Source organism: Palaemon carinicauda, chromosome 18, assembly GCF_036898095.1.
Source record: "Palaemon carinicauda isolate YSFRI2023 chromosome 18, ASM3689809v2, whole genome shotgun sequence".
In the NCBI taxonomy this organism is placed as follows: Eukaryota; Metazoa; Arthropoda; class Malacostraca; order Decapoda; family Palaemonidae; genus Palaemon; species Palaemon carinicauda.
Genome location: NC_090742.1, coordinates 49401196 through 49423023, shown reverse-complemented (window position 1 = coordinate 49423023; position 21828 = coordinate 49401196). Strand labels below are relative to the sequence as shown.

General features: G+C 41.1%; 1 protein-coding gene across 1 annotated transcript in view; it reads left to right on the top strand.

Moving 5' to 3' along the window:
- The window catches only part of Hsepi (D-glucuronyl C5-epimerase), a 241519-nt gene that overhangs the window by 135873 nt on the left and 83818 nt on the right, over window positions 1–21828 (top strand). The window contains exons 9-11 of the mRNA XM_068392346.1: window positions 7501–7623; window positions 19404–19574; window positions 19776–19938. Coding sequence (XP_068248447.1) covers window positions 7501–7623; window positions 19404–19574; window positions 19776–19938 — 457 coding nt within the window. The remainder of the gene's footprint in view (window positions 1–7500; window positions 7624–19403; window positions 19575–19775; window positions 19939–21828) is intronic.

Sequence of the window (21828 nt, the reverse complement as noted above, 5' to 3'; positions counted from 1 at the left end):
GATATAAGACGTCTTCTAGTCCACAAGGGAGAAAGGTGACAGCAATTACAGTATACTACCCACTTTCGGTTGTGGACTAGGGAAGCCGAGCTTCTTATGTTAGCAATGGTGAAACTGGCAGGGGAATGACTATTCGCCCATCAGTAGCGTTGTCAGCAACAAGACAAAACGGATTTTGAGCAAAGCGAAAAATCTATTTTTGGGTGAGATAGCCATGTCGTCCTGATGGAAGGTTCCTTTAGGCAGCTTTCTAAGGGGTACTTGACTATAGTGATACTCCCAGAGAATTGACCACAGGTCTCCAGAATTCTAACTCCTGGGGCGAGTATCCTTAAAATAACTCTTGAGGATATCGCATAACATAGGGGACGTATTTCTTGATACGACACATGGCAATCTTCACCCCAAATAGAGTTTTTGCTCTGAGGGGGAAGAGTGGCGAATTTGAAGGGGAGCCGCTATCAAGGCTACTCGATGGATCCCCTCTCGGTACCACCCCAGCAAACTATTCCTTGTTGCAATTAAGCATGGATAGCCACAGATAGAGTGGTTTCGGGTGGGGATTTGTTACAGGTATGTATACTCCTTTTTTAGAAAGGAGAGCGGGTCCATCAGGATGACATGGCTATCTCACCCAAAATTAGGTTTTTCGCTTTGCTCAAAATCCGTTTTTTTGGACTCAGTCATGTCGTGCTGATAGAAGCTTTCCAGAGAATTAACTTGAAAGTACTATATCTGTGGGTTTTTATAAGTGCCTTTACTTTGAATGAGTTCCTTATATGGTTTCCTAGACCTTTATATATGACAGTACCATTATTTGTCATATTCACTAAGCTTGGAACTAGCTTAGGGCTTCCTGCCCCCTGCAGGGAAAGTGTCGACTTCGACTATAAGGATTCAAAGTTTGTATCTCCATAGGGACGGACAGTAAATCTTAGAGATTACCCTTTAGCCCTTGGAAATCTGTACTCTGATTTCAAGTTGGGCCCTTGTAGGGTTTAATTAAAACTCTAGTATGCTGTATTCGTCTGTTACTGAGATAGCAGCAATAAGATGCAAATACGTTCAGTAATTTACCTTGCAGCTAAATTATCAGTTGTAGTTACAATCAGGTATGAATCTGATCCGGCATTCAAAACACATCTGGGTCCATATTTTTCTCCTTTTGGGAAAATATGTTATCTCATCAAAATGTTGGAGGAAGTTCCGTGAAGAAGCAATTTTTTTAGGATCATGAACTGCGGGTGAGTTGTCAGGATCCGCTCTGTGAATAAGTAGGTGAGCACTGCTCTCAGTTATTTTAGGGATAGATTTTTTATCCTGAGGTATCGCCTCGGAAAGGCTGTCCTTCCTTGGAGTCTGAAGTTTTACGAAGGTAGATCTTAAGACCCCCTAATGGGCATAGGGAGACATCTTCCTTCAGTGGGCAGATTCTCCAAGGACCCCACCTTTTGGTGGGCAGCCCATTTTGGCGAGAAAAGTAGGATCGGGAAAGGATTCAGATCTCCCTCGTCTGTGAGCTGAATATGGCCTATATTTCATAAACTCTAGCCCCTGAGGCTATTGCTAACAGAAAATTTACTTTCTGTATTAGCTCCTTTAGAGTACAATCTTCATTGTTTAGGTTCAAAGCATAGTGTAAGACTTTGACCAACGACCATGTAATGGGCTTTAGAGGGGTTGTCGGCTTGGGTCTAGTGTATGCTTTGATACCTTAAAAAAGGTTTCGCTTATGAGGATCGTCTCAAAGACGTATAGAAGAGGTCTAGTCAAGGCCGACTTACACGTGGATATCGTAGTGGAAGTCAGGCCTCGTTCAAGTAAGTGAAAGAAGAACAGAGACAGAAACCTTTGAAATTTCTGTTGGTCACCTTGTTTCACGAGGGGTGCCCCTTTCTTCCAAGACAATTCACATGGTCTCCTGGTTGGTTTTGACTTGTACTCTACAATGAAGTCGGTCACATTCTCCGAGATCCCGAACTTTTGTTCGTTGTTAGGGCGAAAAAATCCTGAAATGCAGGTTGTTGGTTCTCGGGGATGAAATGTAACAGCCGACTTCTGCACCAGATATGATCAAACTGGGTACGGCAAAGGGAACAGCTACAGTTTCAATTCTAGAATTAGAGGTAACCAATTGTTTTTGGGCCATTTGGGGGCTACTACATGAGCTGTTCCTTTGCAGGATACTAGCTAGTCGAGGACTTTAAGCAGGAGATTGGTTGGTGGAAGCAGATACATTCAATTCCATCCATTCCAGTCGAAAGTCATGAGTCTATCGCTTCTGCTTAAGGTTCTCGTAAGGGGCCACTAGTTCCTGTTGTCGCTCGTTGCCAAGAGGTCAATCTGCAGTTCCGGGACTTTTATCAAGAATAAAGGAGAATGAGTCTGCGTCTAGGGACCATTCTGTCTCTATTGGCTTTTGCCTTGATAGAGCATCCGCCGTCACATCGCGGAATTCTTGAAGGTGAACTGCTTGATAATGTCATCTGCTCTTCCTTGCCAGGCGGAGGATGGCTAACATCACATGGTTGATGTGAGGTGAACTCGAGCCTTGTTGATTAGACATATTACTATCACCTCGTTGTTGAGAGCCAATCTGATGTGGACTGTTCTGCGAAGGGATAGTCTCTTCAACGTCAGGAGGACTGTCATAGCCTCCAAGATGTTGATGTGAAAGTTTTGAATTGGAATGATCAATTTCTTGCCCTTTCTTTTCATATGGATGGCCTCCCCGTTCTTTCAGGGAGGCTTCTGTGTGTATCGCCACTGATGTTTGTGGTGGTTGCAAGAAAATTGTCTGTGCTAGGCTCTTATTCATTGATCACGGCCTCAGTAGCATGCGTAATCGGGTCGGTGTCAACTTTGTCAATCTCTTCGAGCGTTTGATGCATATCTTCTCCAGACTCCTGGTGCATCCTTTGGCTGTGCTTCTTAGCACCGGATCTCTCACTATTGCGAACTGGAGAGAGCCCAGTGGTCTTTCCTGTTGGCATTTTGAAATCCTCTTGTGTTGGATTAGTCTCCTGACAGATGACGCTATTTTATTCCCCGTCTTTAATAGAATGGAGAGGTGTTGTAACTGTAAGTTCCCATGGATTCACAACCATTGAAACTTGTGAGCTGGAGAAAAGAGAGACTTCTAGCGACCGGTCTTGAGGCCCAGGTGTTCTAGGAACTGGATCACCTTTCCGGCCGCTTGCAGACAAGTAGTCTTGGATGCTGCCCGCACCCGCCAATCGTCCAGGTATGTTACTACCTGTACTCCTTTGGAATACCTTTGGGGCTATATTTAGTCTAAAGGGCATGGCTGTGAAGACAAATTTTGTCTTCTGTAGCCTGAATCCTAGGTAGAAGGAGAGGTGGCGACTGACTGGTAGGTGCCAGTAAGCATCTGCCAGGTCTATTGAGACTGTGTACACCCCTTTTATGGTAGAAAGGTCCTTATGTGTTGCAATTTAAGCATCCGGAACTTGCTGTTCTCAATGAACTTGTTGAGTGGAGACAAGTCTAGAATGACTCTGGGTTTGTCCGAGTCTCTCTTGGGAACACAAAACAGCCTTCCCTGGAATTTTGATGGACATCGCTTTTCTCATTACCTTCTTATTCAAGAGTTCTGAGGTATATTCTTCCAATGAGGGAGTGGAGTGTTGGAAGAATTTTGGAAAAGTGGGGTGGATTTTTGTTCCATTTCCAACCAGGTCCAATCATAATTTGGCTGTGGACCAGGGATCGAAGGTCCAATGATCCCGAAAGATGAAAGGTCCGTCTCCTACCTGGAACCTCTCATTATTTAGAGGTTCCGGATGACTTGTTTCCTTGACCATGCCCTCCTCCACCCCTGGCGAGTTTCCAGAGGATCCTCTTTTTGGGCCCTTACCTTTGTAGGGCCAAAAGGTGGTCGAGTGCCTTTCAAAGCTTGGATTAAACACGGGTGACTGGCTACCAGCTGTTGAGGGACCATCTGGAGTGTGGTTTGCGGTTGGGCTGTCATTTGAGGCACCATGGTCATGGTCACGGTCAGAAATTGTGCAGTTCTAATGATGATTTCCTCTTTGAGGACATGCCCCACTTTTGGAGCAGGTTCCCATTCTCCGTGGTGGCTTTGATAATGATCTCTTGGACCATTTCCTGTGGGAAAGGGTCTGTGCCCCAGATACAGTTTTCTGGGTTCGTGTTTCACCGTTGATGCGGCAAACACATGGTCTCTACCAGTCCTTTTTTGACTTGAGAAAAAACATACAAATCCATCACAAGGGTGGGGCGTTACAAAAGGCCTCCACTCATTTCTTAAGCGGTTCTGACGAGACATGGTGGCGATAAGTCTCTACTGGTCCTTATCTTTCGTCTCCTGTTCCCTTCTCAAGGGATGGTTGGTTTCTCGGTAAACTCCTGACCTGCTATCTCCGGATCCAACTTCGAGACGGAGAAGGTTAGATGTACTTCTTTCCACTTCTCCTCGCAGGTGGGCATAGCTAGAGACCTTTCTCTAGGATTGGGCAGGGTGTGCCCTCTTCGCCTACTCTTCTAACACAGTCTAGGGTCTTCCCCGAAATGGAGGAAGGCTCATGAGGAAGGAGCAATGACGGTTGGATGCTTCTTGTTCACTGCTGAGACTTTGGAGTTATATCCGCCCCCTTTCTGGGTCTTGGTAAGGATGGCTTGGGCCTTGTCATGTTCGAGGAAAATGACTTCCTTCGGTATAGCCTCTTCGCGGGATGTAGGTTCATCTCGTAGTCTCATGAAGCAATCTAGGTGCGCTGAAAGCTGGGCCAGAATTGAAGCTCTTCAAGGTAATTGGGCCCCAACTTCTAGGAGATATAAAGCTTCCTATACAACTTGTGCTTGTGTTCCGTCTACCCCCAGGGGTTGGTTCGGAACAGTGAGGGAGGTCAGATATTTTCAGGGGCTTATCGGAGCCCCTGGAAGCGTCAGGGCGTTTCCTTCCCTGTACCTCTCTTTCCTCTCTTTAGGATCTTGCTTATTCTCCTCTCGTTCCTTCCGGAACAGTGTCAGCATCTACTGGATCGACTCTAGGAGCGTTTCGCTCCTGCCGAACTGTCTAGGCAGTTGGGGAGTTGGGGTTGAAGAGGTTGACAGCATAAGTTAATATGCCGGCACAGTGAGGTGAGGTACCTCAGTCATCGTTGAAACGGATCCTTCTTCCTCCATGGGTGGTTGAACCACTCCTTATACAGGGCCTTCTTGCAGTAAGTCCTGTCTGGTGTCAATGGACCCCTCTGGCATCCGATCTTGGTGGATGTCTAAGCCTTGTAGTGCCTATTGATGTCTAAACAGTAGGCACTTCAAAATTTGTCAGGTAGGTAAGGTCCCTGAAAGTTCTTCTGGAAGCCTCATACTCACCTTTGTTGGGTTTCCCTTGCTGTATCCCTTGACTCCATAGTGTCAGGGATGTCTTTTACAAAGCTGTTGGTCAGCAAGGTCAAGTGATTGGAGTGACCTTTCGGGTCCCGGAACCTCAGGGATCCAAATACGATGCGGCAGGGGCATAAGACCCGTACATCGTATGCCCACAAAAGTTCTTACTCTTGTGGTTGCGGAGCACCCCTGTACACTTCGCCATCAGCTCCTCCTATAAGGGAGACAAGGGTGAATGAGTATTAGGTTGTTTATATTACTGAAATAATATATGCTAAAAATACGGGATCCAGTACCTCAGGGATCCAAAGACAATGCAGTGAGGAGCATAAGACCTGCACATATTGTGGCCATAAAAGGTCCTACTTCTGTGATTGCAGGACAGGGCTGCACATTTCACCTTGCCCTCCTCCTGTAAGGAAGAAAAGAGTGAAATGAGCATGGGATAATTTACCATACTAATAAATATACACATGTAGTAAATAGTAATCATTACTATTATAATTATAGCCTAGGATAGTAAGCTAGAAAGGAAATAGGAAAGACACATATTCGTGTTTCCTGTCCAGGCAATTGCTGTGAACTCCCTCAATATTAATATTTTTTAAAATTTTCTTATTAGGGAAATATAGGGTGGAATAGCTCTCATAAGTAGAGCTGGAGTCAGTGTATACTAGTACTAACTCTCCCACAAGTGAATATTAATACTGTAGGGTAAAGATTTTAGGTTCTGATGATCTTGGATACATCAAAATGTTGAAGGAATGCTTCACTTCAACATTTGCTTAGCGGTCTCAACAATGGACTGTGAAACGACACACAGAATATGTTGGAAAATCATACTACTGTTTATTATATACTGTAGTTTTCTAACTGCTGTATTTCTATACTGCAGGAGTACTGGCTACTGTATAGTCTTATACTGTAGTTCTGCTGGCATACTACCGGTTAGGCTAGTACCTGGTGGCACTAGCCGACAGAGAAAGAGAAAGAATGGATAGAAGGGCTACCGTATTACTGCAGATTAGTACAATAATAAGGGTTGTAGGGACTACTGTCTCTACTGCCTTCTTTCCAGAATGAGGATTCAAATGGAAGAAGAAAGAATGTATTCATTCTAGCTTCCATCCAGCCACAAAATCTGTTGCCAGCTGCACTGCCAGTTACCGAGTTTGTGGATGGCAGTCCAAGAGAGGACTGAAGAATACTCAAAGGTGTAATGGGTCTCCCACCGGCAGCCGTCATGGCCGGCACAACCTTTCCCGGATCCTTGCTTCCATTTGGGGAAAGGTCGAAGCGGCAATCTAGCTGCCTTTGTAGGAGCCCGGCCGGCAGATGTTGTTTCAGAATGGTTTTTTTTTAAGCATAAGCAGCTCAGATGAGTGCCTGTTTAGAGAAATCAAGTGAATTTAAACAAAGAGCATACTAGAAGAAGTTAGACCTCTTTCTTCCACAGAGCTCATTGTCTAGATTATTCCTACGATCTTTTCAAAATACTAGTATTGGCAAATTGATTTAGAAGGCATTATTTCACATTAATCTCTATAATTTGGTCACTCACGTGTTTGACTCTTGGTCCTGAATACCAGCAACCACTTCAATCAAGGGCTCCCACAGTCCATGATTCTCTGCCGCCACTAGTCAATCATCAGTGTGAGTTACCACCTACACGACGCATGATCACCTTAACTCTCTGTCCCTCAAAATATGACATTCTATATCTTGTGTATGTACCATTCATTCCCAATACTTTTCTTATGTGCCTTTTTTCCCCAAATATTATTTTTTCCAGGACTTTAGTCTTGGATTTAAATAACTCTGACGGGATGTACCCAATTCTTGTTTCACCACTTGACTAGTTTGTTAATGGCTTGGGTGTGCTATGAATAATGATAATCAAAAGGCAGTGGTTTTGTATACAGTATTGAGAATATTCTAATTTACATTAATTTAAAGTTTTTAGATTTCTACTTCTTTAAAATGTTATGAAGATACATGGGAAAATTACAACAACATAAATGTTCTTGTAGATGACCATGTGTTCAATAGTATTTAAATATATCAATAAACAGAGTTAAATTTAATAAGTAATTGCAATGATATTAATTTTTTATAATCTCACAGGATCATCAAATATTTTATGGACTTGGGGAACATCAGGGATGGCGTCGAATCACTCGTAATCTTCTAATAGATGTACATAAAGGTGCAGCTGCTTCTCCACAACTGCGCAAACAGTTTAAAAAGGTCAGAATTATGGGTGGAGTCTTTTCTTTTATATTTATGACTTGGTTATAGAGGTTTTATAAATAGAATTTTAATCATTTTTTTATCTATTCCCATACTCACTGGGAATTCATATTGCTTCTTCTCCAGAAGCTTGTTTTATCAACATTTACTCTTAATATATATATATATATATATATATATATATATATATATATATATATATATATATATATATATATATATATATATATATATATATATATATATATATGAAAAAATCCCATTTTCTTTCCTTTCAAAGGATACAATCTCCTAGTAAAGTAATGAGACAGTCTAACTTGAAATGGTATCAATATTACTATTATTATTATTATTATTATTATTATTATTATTATTATTATTATTATTATTATTATTACTAGCTGAGCTACAACCCTAGTTAGAAAAGCAAGATGATATAAGCCCAAGGGCTCCAGCAGGGAAAATAGCCCAGTGAGGAGAGTAAATAAGGAAATAATCTATATGAGAAATAATGAACAATTAATATAAGATATCTTAAAAAGATAACAGCATGAAAACAAATGTCTAATATATAAACTATAAAAACTTACGTTAGCCTATTCAACGTGAAAATATTTGCTACAAATTTAAACTTCTGAAGTTCTACAGATTTAACTACCTTAATAGGAAGATCATTCCACAACTTGGTCACAGCTGGATTAAAACTTCTAGAATATTGCGTAATATTGAGCTTAAGGATGGAGAAGGCCTGACTATCAAAATTAACTGCAAACCTAGTATTACGAACAGGATGGAACTGTCCGGGAAGATCTGTATGTAAAGGATGATCAGAATCATGAAAACTCTTATTCAACATGCATAATGAATTAATTGAATGATGGTGTCAGAGATTAATATCTAGATTAGGGATAAGAAATTTGATAGATCGTAAGTTCCTGTCCAACAAATTAAGATGTGAATCAGCAGCTGAAGACCAGACAGGAGAACAATACTTGAAACAAGGTAGAATGAAAGAATTAAACCTTTTTTCAGAATAGATTGGTCACTGTAAATCTTAAAAGACTTTCTTAATAAGTCATTTTTTGTGCAATTGAAGAAGACACAGACATAATGTTTCTCAAAAGTAAATTTACTGTCGAGAATCACTACTAAAATTTTTTTAAAGAGTCATACAAAGTTGAAGAAACTTTATCAATGCTGAGATGCGGATGTTGGGGAACCCCTGTTGTTAACCTGCGCACAATCATACTTTGAGTTTTGTTAGGATTCAACTTCATGCCCCATAATTTGCACCATACACCAATTTTATCTAGATCTGTATTAAGGGATTCAGCAACCCCAGATCTACGTTCAGAAGATGGAATTGATGAAAGAATGTAGCATCATCTGCATATGCAACAAGCTTGTTTTCTAGTCCAAACCAAATGTCCTTTGTATATAGAATAAAAAGTAATGGTCCAAGAACACTACCCTGAGGAACATCAGATATCACATTTCTATACTCACTATGGTGCTCATCAACAACAACTCTTTGCAACTGTTACATAAAATTTAATAATGATGAATGCTAAGAAAAGACCCACCCACTCCCAACTGTTTGAGTTTAAAAACAAGGGGCTCATGATTAACATGGTCAAAGGCAGCACTAAAATCTAGGCCAATCATACAAACTTCCTTACCACAACCAAGGGATTTCTCTACAGCATTGGGGATTGTCAGAAAGGCTTCACATGCTTGAAGGCCTTTACGAAAACTGAATTCCAAACTACTGAACAGATGATTACCTCCAGCAAACCTATTAAGACGCTTTGTCAAAAGACATTCAAAAACTAGATAATATTGGAGTTGTGGACATATAGGCATAAATTATTTGATCTTGAGCACTTCCCTCAGAAAATTGGAGGGAAAGTATGATCCAGACTATCAGCTCAGACTTCTATATTGTAAGATAGTGGTTCAAAGAACAGAAATGTGTCAAGAAATAAGTAAGGATTGCACAAAATATAAAAGTGAAGTAATCTCAGGAGTATGCTCTGTAGAGGCTATGACACCATCAGTGCTATGCACCATCAGAAGTTATTATTTCCAGTACCCTGAATAATGTACTTAAACCACTGAGTTAAATGTCAGAATTTAGCATAGGATTCTTAATCTTTCCTGGACTTTCTCCTGAACTATATGCAAGTAAAGCAAATACTCAATGTCGATTTACTTTATGTTCGAATAATCAAAGTGGTCAGATATAAGCTGACATAACTCCTAAAAGGAGGTAAGTAAGCGAGCAACCTTCCTTCATACTTTAACCCTGGATAGGTACGGTGGGTCGTTTGCGACCCCGAGCGTCAAAAAAAAACAGGTTTTTCTCACGTGACTCACCCCTGTGACTGAATTTGTGGGTGATCGACCTGCAGGAGGTGTCTCCACTACACGCTCTAGTAGTGTCCAGATGTGCATTGCTGTAGCTGTACTCCTTCCCCGATTTCTGAGACGCGTCGGGGTCGTTCGCGTCCGAGTTTACCCTTCTGAGGTAGTTTGCATAATTATCAAAGTTATTACGTATTATGAAATTGTCGTAGAATGGTGCAACTTGTATAGGTTATCAGTTGTGGAAAGTCTTGGTGGATTGTTTGGCTACCATGTGCATGTTTTTTTTTTTAGTTAAAATTTCGTTCATCACCACGAGGACCATTTTACCGCGAGTGCCCCTTTTTCATTTTTTTTCATTTTTTTGCCAAGTCATTTTTCCGTAAGATATTGCCAAATAGTGTCGTAAAACTTTTGCTTGTTTAGTGTTGGAAAGTGTGTCTAGATGATCTGGCTACCCATGCATGACTTTGTTTTTGTCAGATACGACGTAGTTATTGGTATATTGGGTATTTAACTGCGGTTACCAATTTCTGTTTTTTTTTCAATATTTGTAAAAATTACTACGTAGTAAGGAATTGCCGTATATTATTCATTTTTTTTTCATGTTTATGTGTTAGAAAAGGTGCCTTGATGGTTGGGCTAACACGTGCATGTCTTTTTTTTTATCTGAGATGTCGTATATTAGAATGTCGGGCATTTTACCGCGAGTGTCCCTTTTTAATTTTTTTTAATTTTTTTGCCAAGTCATTTTTCCATAAAATATTGCGAAATAGTGTCGTAAAACTTTTGATTTTTTAATGTTGGAAAGTGTGTCTAGATGATCTGGCTACCCATGCGTGATTTTGTTTTTGTCAGATACGACGTAGTTATTGGTATATTGGGTATTTAACTGCGGTTGCCAATTTCTGTTTTTTTTCAATATTTGTAAAAATTTACTACGTAGTAAGGAATTGCCGTATATTATTGATTTTTTTTTTCATGTTTATGTGTTAGAAAGTGTGCCTTGATGGTTGGGCTAACACGTGCATGTCTTTTTTTTTTATCTGAGATGCCGTATATTAGAATGTTGGGCATTTTTCCGCGAGTGCCCCTTTTTATTTGTTTTGCATTTTTTTGCTTAGTCATGTTACCGTAAGGAATTGGCAAGTAGTGTCGCAAAACTTATATTTCTATAGTGTTGGAAAGTGTTTCTAGATGATCTGGCTACCCATGCCTATTTTTTTTTTAGCCAGATATGGCGTATATATAAGTATGTGTTCGATTTTTCTGTGATTGCCATTTTTCGTTTTTTCCCATTTCTTTCAAAATTACTACGTACTAAGGAACTATCACAGAGTAATATTTCATTTATATGTTTATTTGTCGGAAAATATGCCTTGATGGTTTGCCTAGCACGTGGCTGAAATTTTTTTTTTCTGAAAAGCCGTATATTAGAATGGCCATTTTTCCACGAGTGCCCCTTTTTATTTGTTTTGCATTTTTTTGCTTAGTCATGTTACCGTAAGGAATTGGCAAGTAGTGTCGCAAAACTTATATTTTTATAGTGTTGGAAAGTGTTTCTAGATGATCTGGCTACCCATGCCTATCTTTTTTTTAGCCAGATATGGCGTATATATAGGTATGTGTTCGATTTTCGGGTGATTGCCATTTTTTCGTTTTTTCCCAATTCTTTCAAAATTACTACGTACTAAGGAACTATCACAGAGTAATGATTCCTCTAGATGTTTATTTGTCGGAAAATTTTGTTTACTTTATTTTTTTATTGAATATCATCAAATTTTTTTAGCTAAAATATTGTTTTACATTTTTTTTTTCGATTTTATTTCCCTTCAAAAAAAATTTTTTGGGTCAGAATTTTAATTTTATAGTCGTAAAATAATCGACAATTATCCAGCAACCCACCATACAATTTTTATGCATATCCAATAATAATTAGATTAGTAAATAACACCTTGAAATTGACATACCCTTCCTACATTTCAAGTGGCAGATTAGGGAGTCTGAGTCAGTGTGGTTGGCGGCCATTTTGTGGACATATCCGAAGCGTAAGCTGCCCTATCTATATATATTCTTGTTCCCTATAGAATTTGTGATATTATTGTATATTTTTACCTGCATAAATATCATATTATATATTAAATATATGTATTTTTTTACGAAATTTCCAAGTACTCAAAAAATTACCTTTAGATATGGCCCCTGATATAAATGTAATTTACAAAATAATGAAGATTTTTTTACATATTTCTATTTTAGGATAACATATGTTTATTCCCTAAAAAAATTAGCCACTTCCTATTTCATTTGGGTACCCAAAAAAATTCATGAAATTTGGACAATTTTTTTTGGCCAAAAAAAGTTACCCTTTTTTTCTCATTTCAGATCTTCACCTCCATGGGTCTGACTTCATCCAAAATACATCAAGATGTGTCCTAAACATTCAAGAATCAATTCCTAAAAGGATTTGTGTATATATGTATAAACTTTTTTTTTATGAATTTTTATGTCAGGTCTTTTTTTTTCTACTTAATTTTTTAAAATATTTATAATAAATAGTTTTTCTGCAGATAAGTAGTATTTATCTTTACAGTTGTTTTAAGCATTCATTGAAGTTTTTTTTGGCAAAAGAAAAAAGGAGGTTACTGCAAAAACTGATTTTTCAAGAATTTTTTTTGGCGTCGGGGTCGTTCGCGTCCGAGTATACCCTTAAAGGGGTGTCCGAGGACCGTACCTATCCAGGGTTAAAACAAAATAATCCTGTAGCTAGTATTTTTCATAAAACCAGGAATAATTGTAAACACTTTGTGATTTATTTCTTTTAAGAACCACTGTCACTAGCATTCATTGCAATTCCAGAAGACATCCCCAATTAAAAGTAAAATACTTAAAACTTAATTTGAATCATGGTTTGAAATACAGTATAGATGTGCGCTTATATAACAACTTATGAAAGAACTGGAAGGCAAAAGAGAACTTTCATGTATCATTATCTAAGACTTGGTAGTTACTTTTACTTACTTTACCTTACTTTGAGGGCTTCTTTTCCGGTCCCATACTGCAGGGAAACCCCACTCTCTACAGGACCTCCACTATCGATATATCTTGTTGGTTCAGAGTATTCAACATTTCACATCACGTATTGCCCTTACTGTTAAATCGTCACTGTCATACGACTCACGAAATAAGGAAGTCTTCAGTTTCCCCTTGAAAGCCTTAATGTCTTCAATCATTTGGATGTCTCGTGGGAGCTTATTGTTTGGTCTCGGGGCCGTATATTTAAAGACTCTTGAGCTTACAGTAGACATATATCTAGGTTTCAATAGTTTGAAACCATCTGTAACTATTTTTATGACGCCACGATTCTCTTAAGAATTTTGGATGACCGGTTCTGATAACTTGATGGGTTATTGTACATATCTTAAATTCAATTCTCACGGTAATCGGCAGCCAGTGTAAATCAATTGGTATAGGAGTGATCCTTTCTTCGGGTGGAACATCTTTTATTGGTCTTGCTCCTCTGTTTATTATGTTTTGTAATTTCTTAAGTTGTACTTTTGGTAAATTGTAAGTAGTCAATCCTGGTAATAACACAGTTTATTACCAGTTTCTTTACAGAATTTTCATCCAGGTACTTTTTTATGAAAGCAATATTTCTTAGATGATAACCAGCCGTTTTTACTACATTATTTATTTGGGCATGGAGAGACAAGTTACAGTCGAGAAATACACCTAGATCACGAACTTTACTAGATATTGGCCCTGAGTCATTATTCATGTTCATTTGAATATCACCTAAGCTTCTCATGCTGTTTCTCTTTCCAACCATCCATTCTCTAACACTATCAATAATTTGATTTAGAGTTTCAGTAGTGTTATCTATATCATTTATGGAGAAGTAAAATTGTGTGTCATCTGGAAATAGGTTGAACTTCACACAATTCCTTTGCAGCATTTTCGATAGACCAATAGTGTAGATGCAAAATAAGGTTGGGCCAGGTACACTCTCCTGGGGTATCCCTCTGTTTAAAGGTTCATGTGATGAATGTGACCGGCCAAGAGGAGGTTGTGACTCAAAGACAGTATGAAAGCAACTGAGTGAGTTTATTATAGAACACTCTCCTTTATATACAAAAGCTCAAAGCAACAAGAAATTTCATGTTCATAAACAGACACTGTTACAGATGAGAAAATCAGACATGTTTATTCTAGTTCTTTTTAGTGTGAGGGAAGAGCGAAGATACAAGTATAATATATACACAAAATGAACTATGTACGATCGTGTGACACACGATTGGTACATTGCTCCCCCCCCCCCTAAAAATAACATACGTACTGTACATGTTAAATAGGGCGCCCTGATCGAGAGAGGCGAACTGTAGGCGGGTCATCTGGCAGGAGATAAGCAGTTTGTAGACGATCAATGGAGACCCAGTCTTCTTTGCCACGAATGTTTAGTAGGAATGCTTTCGGACTGCGTCGGATCACAAGGAAAGGGCCCGTGTAAGGGGGCATTAGCGGTGGCTTGTTAGTTTCGTTGCCCAGGAAGACATGCGTTGCAGAGTGCAAGTCTGTTGGTATTTGATGCTTCGCTGGGGGCTTGTAAGTCTGGCGGCATGGAGTAAATTTTCCCACGACGTGACGTATGCGCTGGAGATTGTCGTCGGAGGTTGTAGAAGGAAAAAAATTGGCAGGGACGACCATACACCATTTCAGCTGCCGAGACATCGAGGGCGTCTTTAGGAGTGGTCCTTAGTCCCAGGAGGACCCAGGGAAGCTGAGCAAACCAGTTGGAATCCTTGCAGTGGGACATCAAAGCTACTTTGAGGGTGCGATGAAAACATTCAACCATTCCATTGGCAGCGGGGTTGTAGGCCGTTGTCTGATGTAGGGTGATGCCCAGGAGGTTCGCTAATGATGTCCACAATTGAGAGGTGAAAGTGGTTCTCCTATCAGAAGTAATATGCTTAGGGATACCAAATCTTGCAATCCATCCTGAGAGTAAGGCAGATGTACATGAGGCAGACGTCGCAGTTTCCATGGGAATGGCTTCAGGCCAACGAGTGGAGCGGTCGATGATGGTAAACAGGTAACGATGTCCTTGTGATGTGGGTAGGGGGCCTACAATTTCGACGTGAATGTGTGCGAAACGACGCTGAGGTTGAGGAAAGGTGCCCACTCCTGAATCCGTGTGTTGATGTACTTTGGAAGTTTGGCAAAAAGTAGAGGCGCGGACCCAATCCTTAGCATCCTTAGAAATGCCGTGCCAAATGAATTTCGTCTCCAGCAGCTGTGCAGTAGAACGGCACAAGGGATGTGAAAGGCTGTGAAGGAAATCAAACACCTGCCGGTGCATGGGAGCTTGAATCCAAGGTCGCGGTCTACCAGTACTGACATCACAGAGGAGGATGGTGTTGGAGTCTTCGAGGGGGAAGTCTTCCCAACGGAGGGACGTGCAGGATGTCCTACATGTTTGATACTCTGGATCCTGTCGTTGGGCTTCAGCCAGGCCGTTGTAATCCAATCCCAGTTGAACGGCAGCCAACTTGTTTCTTGACAGGGCATCTGCAACGGGATTCATTTTCCCAGTGACGTATTGGAGGGTGCAATTGTATTCAGCCACAGCGAAGAGATGTCGGCATTGCCGGGCAGACCAGGCGTCAGACTGTCGAGTGAAGGCGTGCACCAGAGGCATGTGGTCTGTGCGAATGACGAAGGGTGTACCTTCTAAGAAATGGCGAAAGTGACGGACAGCCAAGTGCATCGCCAGCAATTCGCAATCGAAGGTAGAATAACCCGATTCTTCCTTGGACAGTTTTCTACTGAAGAAGGCCAATGGGCGGGGCGAGCCATTGACCACCTGTTCGAGTAGTGCACCAATAGCGACGTCGCTGGCATCGGTGGAGAGAAGGAGAGGGGCATGTGGGATAGGAAAAGTGAGAGCCACAGCAGTTGATAGGGCCTTCTTTGCATTGCAGAAGGCCACTTCTTAAAAGGGACCCCACTTTAGGTCCTTTGGCTTGCCCTTGAGGGAGGCGTAGAGGGGAGCAAGAATGGAGGCAATGGCTGGCAGAAAACGATGATAATAGTTGATCATGCCCAAGAATTCCTACAGAGCTTTGACGGTCGAGGACGCGGTCATGAACGGCTGCTACCTTCTCAAGGAGGGGATGGACTCCTTCAGGAGTGATGCGGTGCCCTAAGAACGACACTTCGTTGACGCCAAAGGTACACTTGTCGTACCGGACTACGAGGCCGTTTTGTTGCAGGCAGTCGAGCACGATGCGCAGGTGACGGAGGTGTTCCTCTTTTGAGGAGGAGAACACAAGTATGTCATCCACATAACATACACAGAAGGGGAGGTCCCCTAAGATTCCATCCATGAGACGTTGAAACGTGGCCCCAGCATTACGAAGGCCAAAACAGGAGTAATTGAAGATGTATGTACCAAACGGAGTGGTGATGGCGGTCTTGGGAATGTCTTCTGGGTTCATAGGCATCTGATAATACCCCTTCAGGAGGTCAAGCGTAGAGAAAACATTCGCTTTGTGCAGGTAGGAGGTCACGTCGGCAATGTTTCGGAGGGGGTAGTGATTCAGTTCTGTTTGCATGTTCAGGCACCTGTAATCCCCGCACGGACGGAGGGAGCCTTCTTTCTTCAGAACGATGTGTAAGGGTGACGACCATGGGCTGGAGGCCTTTTGGCAAAGGCCCATTTCCTCCATTTCAGCGAACGTCTGTTTGGCGGCTGCCAATCATTCCGGTGCCAGACGTCTGAATTTTGCAAAGACTGGGGGTCCCGTCGTCTTGATATGGTGATAAATACCGTGCTTGGCAGGAGCCGTGGGCGTTTGGCAAAGTTCTGGACAGAAAATTTCCGGGTATGACGTGAGGAGGTGGGTGTAGGCATCCTTGGGTGCGCTGATGTGGAGAGCGAGGTTGGAGGGGGCGGGTTGAAGAGGTGTCGACAAGTACGAGTCTGCGTTGACCAATCGTCGGTGGGCGACATTGACCAGAAGGTGGAAATGAGAGGAAATCCGCACCGACGATTGGCAATGTGATGTCAGCAACGAGAAACTTCCAATTAAATTTACCGTTTCCAAACGATAATGTGAGGTTCTCGTAACCGTAGGTGGGTATCGCAGATCCGTTTGCAGCTACCAAGCGGACGTCGGCAGACGTAGACAGACTACGTAGTGTCCTGAAGAGTTCCCTTGGCAAAAGAGAACGACAAGTACCCGTGTCTACCAAAAATCGCGTGCCCGTTCCTACATCATGTAAAAAGAAAAGATTAGAAACACGGGAGGCCACCACCACGAGCGATGGCCTACTTACACGTTTTTTGGCCACTGACAATCCTTGGCACATTTCTTCGTAGTCGCCCCGAATCTGAAGTGGTAGTAGCAAAACTGCAGCGGATGGGAGGTAGTAAGTGGCTTTAGAAGTCGTTGGTTGAGGCGCGAGCGAGTGGTGGGTGGTGGGTGGCTTTGTCGCCGCTTCGGCACGTCACGGGGTAGGCGTGTATGTCCTACGGCATTCACGTCAGCTTTGGTTGACGTTGAATAGGCGTCCTCTTCGTCAGGGGTGGAGGCGTTGATGAAGGTCTTGAAGTAGCTGTCCATAAAGGCGTCTGCTTTGGTCATCAAGTCCTTTATGGGTAAACTATCGACATCGGGTATGGCAGCACGTATAGGTCCGGGTAAATGGCGTATCCAAAGGGCACGGAGTAGGTTCACTTCATGAGGAGAGCCGTCTGCGGCAGGTTGCAGGCAAGCGATACTGGTCATTTCCCTGAGGGCGAGCGAAGCCCTTTGGTCCCCCAACGGTTGTTGCGAGAGCTGAAAAAGCTTAGCTATACGGGCGGCTGGCGACAGTGAGTACTGCTGCAGAAGATATGCTTTGAGGGCGTCATACGCTATTGGGGTGTCTCCTTGTTCACAAAGCCAGTCGGATATTTACAGGAAGGTGTCCTTTGGTATCGCCGTGAGAACATAATCTGCTTTGGTGGTTGAGCGAGTCATGCCCTTGATGCGAAACTGGACTTCTGCACGCTGAAACCAAGCGAATGCCTCTCTGCTGGCGAATGATGAAAGTTTCAATGGGGGAGTCGCAGCAATAACTTCCGTAGAGTCCGCCATAGTACCAAGGATGGAAGGGCGAGGGAGGGTGGAAGGCGGGAGGAGCTCGTCGACTTCCGGGGTCACCAGTGTGACAGGCTGAGAGAAGGTTGTGACTCAAAGACAGTATGAAAGCAACTGAGCGAGTTTATTACAGAACACTCTCCTCTATATACAAAAGCTTAAAGCAACAAGAAATTTCATGTTCAAAAACAGACGCTGTTACAGATGAGAAAAGCAGACATGTTTATTCTAGTTTTTTTAGTGCGAGGGAAGAGCGAAGATACAAGCATAATATATACACAAAATGAACTATGTACGATCGTGTGACACACCGTTGGTACATAAATAAGAGTTTCCAATTTGCACACAATAATATCTACCAACCAAGTAGTCTTTTAGGTATTTGAAAGCTTGATCTTCAACGCCGATGCACCATAGATCATTTAGTAACAGTTCATGCACAGCTGTATCAAAAGCATATAATTTACAACAGAGCATATGGCTGTCTCCTTAGAGTATAGTTTTCTGTAAGCAGATTGGTTGTCAGGCAAAGCTTTTAAGTGACTGACTAGTTGTTCAAGAACTACGTATTCAAGCATTTTTGAAAAAAAAGAATAGATTCGAAATAGGTCTACATGAGCTTAATTCCTGGTAGTCCAGAGCACTTTTCAGAACTGGTGTGACTATAGCCATTTTCTCAGATTTGGGAAACTTACATTCTTCAATGCTTGTATTTGCTATTCTCATTATTATCTCGGCTAGACTAGAAAATATTGGCATAGGATCGATCGCGCAGTTTTTTTCTTTGCTCTCTTGATAATCCTGGTAATGTCTTGTGTTATGTTGTTAAATCTCATTAATTTTGTCTGTGTGTCATGTGTATCATTGATCTGATATTGAATATTTACAAATAACTTGGTTACTTTTTAAATTTTGATTTTAAGAAATACTTGAAAATTATTGCTAGTATCCATCGGGTAGCTTGTTTTCGTTTACATTTCCCATGATACCATTTAGGAGACGGTATAACTTATTCATGTCTCTTGCTGCTTCACGGATCTTTCTTTTATAGTATTCATTTTTTTTCCTTCTTAGTAGGTAATTGTATTGACACATAGCATAGCAGTAGTTGCCATCGACCCACAGATGATGAGATGGTTCTTAGAGGGGTAGGTATTTTGCAAGAGAAAACAGGAAATGTTTATTTAAACAGCCTCAAGAGAAACAATATGAACATCAGGGAAGTTTCATAGAAATAATTATGTTTTTATGCTTAATCTCTTTGTTTTCTAGGTGTCAAAATCCAAATTGAAAGTGGTATCAATTTCCTTGAATGGTGAAGGAAGTTTAAAGAATATGACACTATCATCAGCGGAACATCTGCTACATTTTTATGATGCAGCAAATTGGTTACTAAGCCATCAAGATGAGCAGGGAGGCTGGTCCATACCAGTTCCTAGAAAGGTAATTTGGAATGCATTATGCATTTAGTTTATTGACCAGTTTCTGAACAGCAGTACTCTGTAAATATTGTTGTATATAAGTTTCTTTTTATGTATACGCTTTGTTTTAAAAGATGTTCTCTCATTATAAAAGATTATAAATTTGATTAACAGCAAAATATTTTGCATAAAGTGTATACTGATAATTATTTTAATTGCCTAGGTTATTAATGGTGTTTTGGAACTAGAAGCTGGTTGGTATTCAGCAATGGCTCAAGGTCAGGCAATGTCCTTGTTAGTACGAGCTGCTCACCACTCTGGAGATTCAAGATATCTTAAAGCTGCTTTCCGTGCAACAGCTTTGTTTTCTGTAAATGCTACAAGAGGTAACATAGAGTTTGTTTGATGATATAGTTTTTGTATAGTTGCTTTAAGGTGGATTTTCAGTTTTAATTCCTTGCAGGAAAATTAAATATACAATCGTAAGTTCCTATGCTACAAATTGTTGTTGATCAAACAATGTAGCCTACTAATAGTGATACATAATAATCTGTAGTGTAGAATGTCCCAGTGGGTAGATGTTACCTTGTACGTGCCTTGCATGGTGCTCTTTAGGTGGTACCTGAGATTTACTACATTAATACTTTGTCCCGTAGAACATTCTTATCTGCCTTTACTTTTCATCAGTTTCCTTAGGTTGCTGTAGACTTGAGGATTACTGTGGATCAGAATCAAACACACTTCTGTACTTTACTTTATTTACTATCTTCACACATACAATCACAGTTTTACCTTTAATATTATATTAAACTGAACTAAATACTATTTTATAGATCAACTGTAATACCCATATTCAACAGTCAAATTTTATGCAAAATCAAACTAATATTTATCTAAACCAACTAAAAGTAATCATAATCACTAGTTTTCTGAATCCTAACATTCTTGATTAATCACAACACAAACAAATGTAATCAAACATAATACAGTGGAACATCTACATACGAATATTCTAACATACGAATTTTCCAACATCCGAAGTAAAATTCGTCCAAATTTCTGTCTCGACACCCGAAGTGTTGCTCCAACATACGAAGTAAATAATACGCGTACGTGTGGAATTTTCTCGTAAGCGTCAACCGTGGTTTGTTGTTGACGCCGCTAGACGGAGGTACATCGAAGGGATGCCAGTCAAGCGTCACCTTGATCAGTCCTCTCATCTTGTGCGCATCGTGTGGTTGTTCTCTATTCGCTCAGATATTAACAGTATTTTTTATCTTCCTTTTTCACGTGTTATTTTCTGTGTTTCGTAATCATGGGTCCTAAAAAGCTTAGTTTCGGTTCAGGAAGTAGTAATAGTGGTGAGAAAAGGAAGAAGTCAATGCTTTCATTAGAACGAAAGCAAGTAATAGAAAAGCATGAGAGAGGTGTATGTGTTAGCAATCTGGCTAAACAATATGGCCAGAATATGTCTACCATCTCGACGATCATAAAACAGAAGGCAGCCTTAATGGCTGATCACGATTATTTCCAAACGTCGTAGCCCTACCCTTGAAGAAATGGAATGCCTTTTGTTAATATGGATCAAGGACAAGGAGCTTGTTGGCGATACGATCACTGAAACGATCATTTGTGAGAAGGCCAGCGCTATCTACAGTGACTTGAAGGCGGCGGGCTCTGGGGGTGACGCGGGGGAGAGTTCAGCCGATCCTACGATGGAGGAATTCAAGGCGTCTCGAGGTTGGTTCGAGAAATTTAGGAAACGGACCGGGATTCATTCAGTTGTTCGGCATGGAGAAGCTTCGAGTTCGGACACCAAGGCTGCTAAAGACTTTGTTAAAAAGTTCGAAATCATCGTGGCGGAGGAAGGCTACGTAGAGCAGCTGGTGTTTAACTGTGATTAAACCGGTCTGTTTTGGAAAAAGATGCCTAGTCGAACGTACATTACCGCCGAAGAGAAGAAAATGCCTGGACATAAGCCAATGAAGGATCGGTTGACTCTTGCGCTTTGTACCAACGAGAGCGGGGACTGCAAAATTAACCCTTTTTTAGTTTACCATTCCGAAAACCCTAGGGCATTTAAAGCACATACAATTAATAAAGTCCTGCTACATGTTCTATGGCGTTCTAATTCTAAGGCTTGGGTTACTAGGCATATCTTTGTGGAATGGGTAAACGTAGTTTTCGGCCCTGCTGTCAAGAAGTACCTTCATGAGAGGAATTTGCCTTTAAAGTGCTTGCTTTGTTGGGACAATGCACCCGCTCACCCCCCTCGA